Genomic DNA, 12374 nt, shown 5'->3' with positions numbered 1-12374 from the left:
AGATATCTATTCTACCTGCATGCACCTATCCAGCTGTGGATGATGCCAAGGTATTATGCTATTTATTTCCTATTTTCTATGCTGGGTCTTCAGTGAAAATGGTATTCCTATCACTTGGCTGCTGATTTTTCAGCGTAGCTCTTGAACAGAAGGTATGCCTGTATGTTTTGTTTACCCAGAGGCAGATGCAATTGATTTGCATCTGCAAGGGCCAACCTGTCCTTTGCACAAGTGGTCAGATACCCCCACGAGTTGGGATTTGCAGGTGCAAGTCACTGGCACCACTTTCTTATTGGCTACAGAACCAAGTAGGCATGGTACTAGACCACGATATTAGGAACTTGGTATTCTACTTGGTATTTGATTTGTATTTGAAACCAAACAGCAATTAAATTCATTCTCCAAAAATCTGGAAGGGGAAAACCCTAATTTTCTAGGATATTTATATTCGGTGCTAAAAGTGAAGCTCTGTTCTAGAGGCCCCCAGAGCTCATTAGCGATAATGATGGTTATTGTTATCATTGGATCTGCATGTGTCTGGCTTGCTACGAAAAGGCAGCCAAGTGCAAGGCTCCCTGGGCTGGATTGGGAAAGGAGTGGGAGGTATATGCCCATTTGGTGGCCCCCTTGCTGTGCCACCTCCTCCCCAGACCCCGCCTCCTCCTTAATAACATCTACATTGTGGTTTCTAAATGATGATAGGTGTCTCTGAATCCTAAAAGCCATCTAGCATCATGTGACAGCTAAAATGCCTCCTTTGTGATCAGAGCTAGAGGCAAGAGATTGTAAAGGCTAGACAGACATAGCAGCCTGGTGGAGGCAGTTTTTGAGACTTTGCAATCAGCAGCCACTATCCCGTACACTTAGGCAAGTTGGTGTTTGGGAAAAGATCAAACCACCCACTCTTTTGGCCCTATCTTTCACCCCCAGGGTCCTGGTCCATTGGGGTCCTATTTGAAAACAAAGGTCTGAGCGCTAGTGTCATTGACAGGGGCTAATGTTACCACCCTGCTTTGGGTTTGTTTCTGGCAGATGGTAGGAACTATTTAAGGCTCCAGAGTAATGGAAGGAGAGAGGACCAGCACGGCCGACTCATCAGCCCTGCCCTCTACCTGCCCAGGAGCCCTGTTTGTATGGAATTCCAATACCAAGCCACAGGTGGGAGTGGCATCGCTCTGCAAGTGGTTCGGAAAGCCAGCCAAGCCAGCAAGCTCCTCTGGGTCATCCGGGAAGACCAAGGCAGCGAGTGGAGACAAGGAAGGATCATCTTGCCAAGTGATGAAATGGAGTATCAGGTGAGGTGATAACAGAAGATTTGTGTGAAGATTCAAGGGAATCATTTGCAGCCTTATTTCAATATTTCAAAGGGCTGTGCCCATTCATCATTAGGGAACGTGGTTAAGCTCTGCTGTTTTCATTGTGTTTCTCCCGTTACCATAGCAACTAAATGACACTCTTATTTGTTATTCAGAATGTGCCTATCTATACACCCAGACTCTGTTCTTTGTTCCTCCCATGGCTTCTCTATTGCTGAAATAGTCTCTGGACAAATGCTTCCCCCCCACCCTCCATTTTATTTTAGATTGTTATCTGGTAGCCTGACAAAGAGACACAAAAGCCAGAAAAATAAATACAAACAAACCTTCCCCTCTAGAAGGGAAAAGCAATGTCTAGTTCTTAAGATTCTCCGAAGGAAATATAAACAGCCTTTCCTGACCTGCCTTAATGAATCTGAGCCAGGGAAGGGGGTGGAAGCTGCCTGCTCTGTCTGTGGCCCTTGGATCTGAGCGGGTCCTAAACTAATCATTTCTCTCCCAGCCGCTCTGGCTTTTATGATCTCTGAGAGAGAGAGAGAGAGAGAGAGAGAGAGAGAGAGAGAGAGAGAGAGAGAGAGAGAGAGAGAGAGACTGAGGCACAGGAGAGGTGGGAGCTGTTCTGATGCTGGTAAGCTGGCCAGAAATCACCCGAGGCACCCTTTGGAATAGGTGACTCCATACCAGCTTTAGCATTAACCTTCTCCTCCCCAGCCAAGAAGCAGCAACAGATGGCGGGTGAGCCAGCCAACTGTTTGCTTAGCTTGCCAGAGGACATGTGCTAGTTTGCAGAGAGAGAGAGAGAGAGAGAGAGAGAGAGAGAGAGAGAGAGAGAGAGAGCTGAGGGAGAGAAAAAGAGTGATGATTTAACATCGCAGAGCAAAGACACCTCTGTTTGCTCACTGCCCTTCCCATCCCTGTGTTAGAGGAGTGTTGTTGAGAGTCATTTTCTCCTGGTTATAAAGGTGTACCCGTAAGGAAACTGTGTGTCCTTGAAGCAAAGTGAATCCATATGCTCCTTTTCTCAGTGTCCCAACCTATTCATTTCCTCTGAGTTATAAGGATGCTTCCAAATACCTAACTTAGGTATTAAAGGGGAAAAAAAAAGGAAAAACTTTAAACATAGCTCGGGTTAGTTAGTTCTCCTTTTAACATGAACCAATTATGGTTCTTTTTAATCAATGTGTTCTAGTTACTAGATATAAAAATTCATCACCTCGTATGGGTTTTTTTTTCTCCCTCCACCCCCTCAAATATGCATTTAGTCTCAACCAACTCTTTTTGAATTAAGATTTCTAAATGCTGCAGCCATGTGGTCAGCAGATGTATACCAGATGCAATGAATGAATGAATGAATGAACGAACAGCAAACAAATACATAAAGACAAGTAGGGAAGAAACGAGAAATCTTTGCACTGTTTGGTCATGGAAATTTCACCTAACCATGGGATTTGTTCTGATTGTTTTCATAGATTGTGTTCGAGGGAATTCTAGGCAAAGGACGCTCAGGAGAGATCGCCATTGATGATATCCGGATAAGCACTGATATACCTCTAGAGAACTGCATGGGTATGTCAACATCTGTCTCCTCTGGGTTGCTCCAAACTAGACAACAAGTGCTGGTGTACACACCAGAAGGTAGTATATCACTGTGTTAGATGCTTTGCTTCCTGGATTGAACTCAGGGTACAAAACTCAGTTCTTACCTCTATCAAATGAGCTGGCAATTCCTCTTCCTCACTACTAAAGAGGGGAAAGGGAAAAGAAAGGGGAAGAGTTGCTCTCTAGAAAGTGAAGGCTCACGTACTTGAGGTTAAGAGTGGGTATAATTCCCTGGGATCGTTTAGGATATATGGAATGTGACTTGAGGCAAAGCTTAGTATGCCATGTTCCCACTCAAAAGTAGATGTACACCAAGTGTAAAGAATTGCCAGGACCCCATCATCAAACTCTAGCTTTTAGCAAGGAAAATGCTACAGGACAAAAACCACCTGCCAGTCAGGATTACATACTCAGAGGGCTTGATGAATTTAGTGGAAGCCTTTACAAGCAAGCAAAATCAAAACTATCAACACCCCGCCCCCCTCAAAAAAGATTAAAAAAATTTCAAACAAACGAAAAAATAACTTTGACTGTGTTAGCGATAGCATAATTACTTAAGAGATTCTTTTGTGGGGCAGTTAGGTGGTACGGTGAGTAGAACACCAGCCCTGGAGTCAGGAGGACCTGAGTTCAAATCCAGCCTCAGACACTTGACACATTTACTAGCTGTATGACCTTGAGCAAGTCACTTAATCCCAATTGCCCTACCTTCCTCCCTAAAAAAAAGAGATTCTTTTGTAATTCTGTAGTTCTGAATGAATTACAGAGGAAGCCCTGTCATATAAACCAAGCTATTGGAAATTTGGTATCTTGTCCACCAAATGCACAAGCTAAATGGTCGTTGGAGGATTGCCCAGTGTTCATTGAGTAGTTCAGTGATTCATAGAAGAGCAAGGTGCATTATTGTCTTTTGGTTAGATATCTTTGAAAAGCTCAATGGAAAACACCCTTTCCACTCATTGTGTCACCTTGGGCTTAATAGTCTCCTACCTGGGTTTCCCTGTGATTGCTTTGCTTGACATTTTGTCTTCCATACCATAAGACTCACTGTGGGCAATAGAATTATGCCAGTGTAGAAAACAGGTAGCATTGAGAAGGAACTAGAGCTTCTTTGGTCTGAACTCACAAAGTGCTTTTCTTGGCACGTTTGTCTTGGGTACGTGTGTATGTGGTGATATCACCAGCACCTGGGATTGCCCTGGTCCCTCTGGGAAACTTCCAGGCTCCCAGTATCCAAAAGTGATCTAAAAGTGGTACATAACTGATTACAATACTTGGGGGATCCATTAATCCAAGAAGGATTTTTTTTTGTTCCGAAGAAACTTTAGGTACATTCTGATAATGTGTTAGTTATAGTACAGCATATGTAAAAGATACAGCCCAAGTGCTTTTGGGTTTGACATTTCAGAACCAAGACCATAGGGTGTTACAGAAAAGTTACCAGAAATAATTTAGCTGCATTCATCCCATTCCATTGTCACTTTTCCCTTCCTCTCTCTAATATAAAGCATCTTTTTTTTTCTCTTTCAGAACCTATCACAGCTTTTCCAGGTGAGAATTTTTCAGGTAAAAGATACTTTTAAAATATACATAGATGCTGTTCTTTTGCTTCCCCACCCTGCTGTCCCATGTAATATGAATTTGAAAAACAATATTCTCTAATCTTGACCAACTCTTTGTGGTGTTACTACTTAGGGGAAATGGGTGATATATCTTCCCAACACTAGATGGCGCTAATTACGCCTGCAGTGGTAGCAGAAGGGATTGAGAGTCTTACTACTATCTCCAGTTTAATTAAAGTTTAGAAGCCAATAATAGAGACAAATAGGTTAGGAATAAACCTCTCAGCCCTACATTGACCAATGGGGAGCAACGAGGCTTGAAATATATGAGTGGTGTGGAAAGAGAGCCAGTAGACAGAGTTAACGAAGAAATCAGTAGCAAATTAAAAGTGAAATGAGGTGGCAATGATTTATTTTAGCATGAAGATGGTTTCTTTCCAGTTTCCTGGCACCAAGACAGCGGTCTCAATTATTCCACAGTAAGGTATAATGGCAGGTGGTTTTGTGAAGGAAGAAAATTAGGAGTAGCCTGGAAATGACTGTCAGAAGGAGGTACAATTAGAGTTCAGAAGTTGACGTTTAAAAAAGTAAAAGAAACAGGGAAAAATGGTGTATTTAGTGTCTAGAACAGAAGACTTCAAATATGGGGCTAGAAAATAGAAAGAGATTTTTTTTTAATCTCCCTGTTAAATCAATTGAGCATACAGCAATAAAAATATAAGTTAGGGAACCTACCTATTTGGCAAGAAAGGGCAACTTTTGAGAATCTAAATGAATGGAAGTTCTCTGTGCTGTGGAAAATTTAGTCGGCTTTTTCTATCTTCCTACCCACAATCCCATAAAAGTGACATTTCCAAAGTCTTTGTCAGTAGTTGATTAATGTATGTGTGAAAGGGGAGGAGGCACCCCAAGTAAAGGATATTTAGCCTTCTATACTTTGCCTGTGTATAAGTTTCTCACAGAAACACCCACATACCCTTCTCTATATTCGCAGGGTTTAATCATATCCTGTTCTATGCAAAAAGAGTTGTGTGATGCTATTATGCCCTGTTAAGATTTTACTGGATCTCGCCCCAGAGGTGATAGCATATCAGAGATAAAGAAAGTCATTTTTATATCCAAAGTCTAGATTTTATCTTTATTCCCATTAATCTGCCCAGCTCCTGGGTAGCTCAGAGTCATTCAGAGACAGATAAGTCCCTGGTTTGTTACCTGGATGCACTCTCTAACTCTCTATTTGCTTGCCTAATTTGCCACTTACCAGTCATAGCTCTAAGATGGCAGAGGAGTAGGGATCTGAGTGGGGCTAGTGTGGAAACAACAGATTTCAATAGTAGGAATTCCTTTTCTCTATTACCCTCCTGGACCCTGTTTCCATCTCATCAAGACCTGTGCCTGAGCCCCTCCCACACATACACACACGTATATGTAATATACACAAAACACATGTGTTCAACATATTAAATTTACATGCTTTGGAATTATTTGGATATGAGATATGTAAAGTTGAATCAAAAATTTTGGAAAGATTTTCAAAAATTTGCTTGATGACAGTTTGAATTCAAGTTTTTACCTTTAGGGTTCCAAGTACAATCTGGGTAAAATAAAATCTCTATCTTCTTGTATACCTGACTATCAGGTCAAGTCATAACTGCCATAATGTAGTGAGGCTCAAAGTGCCCATGTAAAGATGAGAAAAGACTTCCCAGAAGTGGCTACCCATGCCATTGTGATGTGAGTGTAGGGTCCAATGATTCAGGCCATGACTGATGAGTGTGATGCCAAGGGCTTCACTTCTCTAAGAGAACAAACAAACGGGTGCACGTTTGCTCTATTTTCAACCCATGTGCATAAGTATGTTTCCTAACAAGTTTAACAATGTCTTCTTTAACAAATAAACATATAAACAAGTGTTTTGGTAGACACCCGAGGGGCAAAGTTGAGTATACTAAATATTAAAACCGCCCCTTTCACGTGAGAGGGGAAACAGAGAGAGAAAAAAGTTACGTATTCCCAAACACAACAGGAGTGCTGGGCTGTGGTAATGGTGGAGAAAACTATGTTGGTCTAGTTCTGTGGTAGCAACTGTTCACATGGATCCCTTGTCTTGGGGGGCTGGGTTTTTTGTTTGTTTTGTTTTTTTGGAGAAGGGGAGAGGATTAGTTCTGAATGACTTTGAGACAGAAAATATCAACCTTGGGAAGACCTCAGAATGTTTTTAGAGTAAATACTTAAGGCAAATGCTTTTGGTCCTGGGTCATTTGGGTACTTTGAGATTTGGAGATATCTTTAAAAGTTTTGCTTTTTCTCATTTTCTTTTTCACCATGAAACATTTTCTGTTGCATTCAAATAGCCTTAAATGTGCTTTCTGCTTTGGCATGTTATCTGTGGCTTTATAATGGGGTGTGAGGGAAAGGGGAGAAAACGGATAAATTGCGTGTTCATGTGTTTTAAACAAAGTCCACTTTTTTTGTTATGAAATCGCTTAGAATAACATGAAGTCTGAGTTGTATGTTTTTAAAGCATTTCATACAAATGTGATGGGATCATATGTCTCTTTTATGAATTGAACAATTAAAGAATAAAAATGTGACTTATACATAGGAAAGAATGAGAAAGCCCAGAAAAGTAATCCAGTTAACATGATGGAGTATTTCCTCCCAACTAATACTTAAAAAAAAAAAAAACAACTAATAGAAGAGTGACAGTAAAGAAGCCAATAAGAATACATAAAGTAGTAATCAGTGTTCTGCACTTAGTGGGCAGGTGGTTATTTTTAGCACCTTGCAGCCTAAGAGTTATTGTTACTGTTACAGTATGTTTGTTTTGAAGCAAGGAATAATGAAAATGAATGTGTGTGGCTCACCAACTATTTGGCCCACCAGGATCCTAGACTTTATGTGCTAGATAGAAGGAAGCTGAAGGTGTCCTAAGAACCATTGCTGTACCCATCAAGTAAACTTTGCTTCATTGTGACTAACTCATTTTTCTTTAAATTGTATCTTACAGTCAGGGCCATCTGGGACTTAGAGCCATCTCAAAGGGTGGGGGATGAAGGTCTGGAATACCATGTGTTTTCTTGGTCCCCCAAACCCAAGAACAATCCAATTATGGATACATCATGTATGTTTAAAATGAATGTCTAGGTCAGACTTGAAGGAGGAAAAAGATGTCTGAAGGGTAGTCTAAGTGGGAAGAAAGGAGATAGTCCCACTGGTTTATTGGAGCCAGGTTAGGGGAGTATGAATGGATTATATACAAATGAACCTTGTTTGGCACCAACTGTCGCATTCACCTTCTAGCTGCTTCCTTGAATACTCCCAGCCCACAACATGACTCCCCCAAAGTATAGGACCTGAAACAGTCCTTCTTTTTCAACATAATCTAGGAATACTTCCATTTGGAGTATTTTCAAGTGTTACAAGGATGCTTGTGAGGGTTAATTAGTGTTCAGCAGAGTGATCCTCTGATGAAAGGAAGGAAAGTATTAGTAATCAATCCATGCCCATGTTTCAGATAGGCAGCTGTAGTGTGTGAATTGTTCCTGGCTCCTCACTCACCCTCCTCCTACTGCCAGATTAAAAATAGGTGTTACTGAGCAAGGAAGCATGGAGATCAGATATGTATAAACGGGCTAACTGCTTGGCTGACACTGTTTGCTTTTGGAGACACTCATGGGTTATGTGTGAGGTACGCTGTACACCCTCAAAGAGCTCGGACACATTCCCCATAGTTTACCATCAATCCAAACAGCTGCCAAGGTCACTTTGTCTGAAGGGATGAAAATTTCTTTCCCTGACCTCCCTTCTCCGTGATAAAGGACAATCCTCGGTTGAGAGAAAGGAAAACAAGCTCCAGGGATAGGGGAAGAAGGCAGAGATTTCGTGTTGCCATCTATCTGAATACAAGGCAGAGTTAGAACTCCAAAGATCAGGGAAGCTTCTGGTGGCTTTGGTGAAAAGCCTATGATGTTTCTCACTCATCCCTTTACTGCCTGAGTGGCAAACAAAGATCAAGGGGAGATATTTGTCTCATTAGTCATTTTCAGGACACTTTGTACTTCTCCGTTCTCTCTCCAAAGAGATCAGTGGGCGGGTTACCTCATTCTTCCACTGTCTTCTATAAATTTTTTGTCTGGGGTGGAACCAACCATTTTTTAAAAAAATTACATCTAGCAAATTAGACAAACTTCTTGTCTTTGAAGCTCTTCTTTTCCAGGACCTTCATTTTAAACTATGAAGATAACTTCAGTAAGTGTCCTTACCCATGTTAGCTCACAGAGCAGATTTCATGTGTTTTTGAGAAAAAACAACAGGACTTTTTGTTTAGAAAACATCTTTCCCCCCTCAATCATCTCTGTTGCTGTTGTTCAGTAGTTTCAGTTGTGTTTGACCTCTGTCCATGGGATTTTCTTGGCAAAGACACTGGAATAGTTTGCTATTTCATTCTCTAGGGGCAAACAAAGGTTAAATGACTTGTCCAAGGTCACATAGCTAGGAAGATTCTGAGGCTAGATTTGAATTCAGGTTTTCCTGGCTCCAAGCCAATGCCATTCATTGCACCACTTAGCTGTCCTATTAAATAACAAATTTATATAAAATAATTAAAGAATTAGAAGCAATTTAAAGATTTTTAGAAAGTTATATAACTAATAGAAATAACAGAAATCATGTCATCTTTTGTTCTATCAAAATGAATTCTCAAGGGAATAAGTCTATTTAGGAATATGTCACAAACAGTATAAAACCCCTATGCAACCAACCAAGGAATGGTCATGCCACACATCACAACACCTGGACAAGACTGAAATCTCTGAGAAGTGATACCTCCACCTGCCCCACTCATCTCCTGCAGAAGAGGCTTTAAACAGATGAACAATATGATCCTCTGGGGCTCTATAGTCCGGGCTAAAATGCAATTCAGCCCCAAATGTGAAGGCTTTAGGTACATTTCCTGCACCAGATGAACATATGATAAACATTTTAAGTAGATTTACTTTTCTATGTTTTGTCTCCTCCATTTGAATGGGAGTTCCTTGAGAGCAAAGACAGTCTTAATTTTCTATTTCTGCCCCAACTTCTAACACAGCAAATATTTAATAAATAATTTATTGACTCATTCATGCGTGACCACAACAATGGCTCAATTCAACAATGCAACCAGCTGACTAAATTTCTGGAGTCCTGGTATCTAAGAGTTGTCTGAGACAGAACTCAGAGACCATCCTGTCTAATCCACGCCTGACCCAGAATCTTTTCTACAACTTCTTCCACAAGCAGTCAGCCAACCTCAAAAAATTCTAGGGGGAGGAAGACCCATCCCTACTAAAGCAGCCATTTGGGAATAATACTAATTGTTAGAAAGTTTGCCCTTATATTGGGCCTAAACCTGCCTCTCTCCAGCTTCTACCCTATCCTCACATTTCTGCCTTCTGGAGACAAGCTAAACAAACTTAATTCCTCTTCCTCATGTGATGAGCTCAGTGCAAGGCACAAAGGGAGATAAAAGAGTTTAGATAAGATACATCCCTGCTCTCTTGGAGAGGAAAAAAAATTATATAGCAGGAAAAAATTATATAGATAATATATAATATTATATTATAAAATTATATGACACATAATTATATTTTATGTCATATATTTTATATATAACATATAATTATATATTTTATATATAACATATAATTATATATTATATAATTTATATAGAACGTAATTATGTGCTATATATATGTGTGTGTGTGTGTGTGTGTGTGTGTGTGTGTGTGTGTAAAAACGGTATACAAATAACAGTCAATAGTAAGCATTCACTTAAGTGCCTACTAGGTGCCAGGCCCTGTGCTAAGAACTAGGGATACAGTGAAAGGCAAAAGACATCCCTTGTCTTTGACGAGCTCACAGTCTAATGGACAAAATAATATATGAGAAATGTTTCACCAGAAGAGTGGAAGCCAGGTATTGTATGAGAGCCAGGATCCAGTCATCACTAACTAGGGATCACAGGTAGACTTCCTGAAGGAGGAGGAATTCTTTCCCCCAGAAAATACTCTACAGAATTGTTAGGATCTTTTGCTAGGCCCTAATGAAAGCAAATGGGATAGAGTCCACTGGTTCATTTCTCTTTCGCAAAGCTTCTAAAAATTAATTAGTTTATTTTTACATGCATTTGTAATCTGTCCCTTTCCCCCAACCCTACCCACTTATTGAACTTATTATAAACATGTATAGTCCTGCACAGCAAATTACCGCATTAACCATACCCCAAAATGTATCTCTGCTTATTAAGTTCATCACCTCCATGGCTTGAGATGAGTGGCATATTTCATCTTCAATCTTCTGTACACTGGTCCTTTTATCTTGTTGATGTCTGCCATACTCTGAGAACATCAGGGAAAACTGTAAAAGAGGGAGGAGTTTCCATATGGCCCAGTCCTTGTTTGGTTAGGGAAGAAAAAGCTGAACTGAATTCATTTCCATCCACTAGTTATCCCCTATCCTGAAAAGGATCCAGGTATGGAGAGCCATGCTGATTCCATGTCTGAGTTCCCCTGATTATTCAGTCCTTCCGCATCGTCCCTTGCTCAGAGATTATAAGGACAGTATTTTTTTTGTTGTAGTTGTTTTGGTCCAGATTTGTGATTTCTTCAGTGTAGGAAACTTCTGGTGTTGAAACTCCCTCCACCAATGCCCATTAACAACTGATGTATAATTTATGGTCTTAGAGGTTCTTAGAGGCACAGAGACATTCAGTGATTTGTCTGTTGTCATCCAGCTAATACGTATCAGAGACTGGGCTTGTTCTTCTAGAGTTCAAGGCTGGTTCCCTATCTACTGTACCTTATTGCCTCTCTGACTGACTGAAATAATGAAGCCCAGTGCCAGCCATCCCAGGCTTATTGGTCCAAGGGACAGCTCCCAGAGACCTAAGGACTCCTGGGCTCCTTCGGCTTCCAAATCTTTTCCATTGCCATTTAGAAGTCCAGTGAGGATGGTATGCTTTTTTAATGTGGAACTCTACCATTAAGCTGGGGGAAATACATTTTACTGGGAATTTGGGGGGCTTTAAGTGGGAGGTAGTAATGAGGTGAGGAGTAGATGTTTGTGACTGTTTTCTGGCTTGATAGAAAATTGGGTTGTTGCTGTTGTCTGGTCAGGTGCTTTGGATATGGAGTTAATCCCTATTGATTCATTACTGTCATTTTTCTCTGACTGGAAAGCCACATCCTCATTAGAGAATGTCCCTCAAAGGCCATGAGAGCCAAATCCCAAATCAGAGGAAAATACCTTCCCCTGAGAATGCTGTTATGGGGAGCCCTCCTCTGAGTAATTTACTTCAGGCCTCCTTTTTCTTGTACTTTATTTTTCCCCTTGAATTCTTCTGAGCCTACAAATAACAAAAAACAAAAAACAGTGGCGGAGATTGTTATCAGGCAGCCCATATTCTTAGTGACTTGAATAAATGAGTTGGCGCCATTTTGTTAGGAGTTTCAGGCTCGCCATCTGAAGCCAACTTTTCTCAGTTTCTAAATTTCCAGTATCCCCACAAAATTCTTTACCAGCTACAGTGATGTCATTACTGAAAGGCAAAAATGTTACCCCAGATGTATGGGAATTGAGAAAAAGGAAGAACGTGAAACAAGAAGAGGAAAATGAGAAATGTAGCATGGTGTTATTCGGTCAAGAAATATTCATTAAGGGCCTCCTATATACAGTGGACTGTTGTATCCTCTGGGCCCAGGAACCCTCATAGTGGCTTTGATATCAATAGGGTACACATGGTGAAGTCTCTCCCTCTCTCTCAGCTATTCCAGAAGTATTGTTTGAGAGTCACAAAAAGCATTCCATTTTCTTTGGAAAGAGAAGAAACCCTCTGTCCAGAGAGCTGGCAAGTCACAGT

General features: G+C 40.7%; 1 protein-coding gene across 3 annotated transcripts in view; it reads left to right on the top strand.

Moving 5' to 3' along the window:
- The window catches only part of NRP2 (neuropilin 2), a 151170-nt gene that overhangs the window by 108350 nt on the left and 30446 nt on the right, over positions 1–12374 (top strand). For 2 of the 3 annotated variants that reach the window (XM_036754602.1, XM_036754603.1), the window contains exons 13-15: positions 1033–1295; positions 2786–2882; positions 4446–4466. In XM_036754602.1, coding sequence (XP_036610497.1) covers positions 1033–1295; positions 2786–2882; positions 4446–4466 — 381 coding nt within the window. Of the gene's footprint in view, positions 1–1032; positions 1296–2785; positions 2883–4445; positions 4482–12374 lie in introns of all 3 variants that reach the window. The other variant, XM_036754601.1, reaches the window with a different exon arrangement.

The sequence above is a fragment of the Trichosurus vulpecula genome, chromosome 4 (genome assembly GCF_011100635.1).
Source record: "Trichosurus vulpecula isolate mTriVul1 chromosome 4, mTriVul1.pri, whole genome shotgun sequence".
NCBI lineage: Eukaryota > Metazoa > Chordata > Mammalia > Diprotodontia > Phalangeridae > Trichosurus > Trichosurus vulpecula.
The sequence above is the reverse complement of the archived record's forward strand: the minus strand, read 5'-3'. Positions and strand labels throughout refer to the sequence as shown.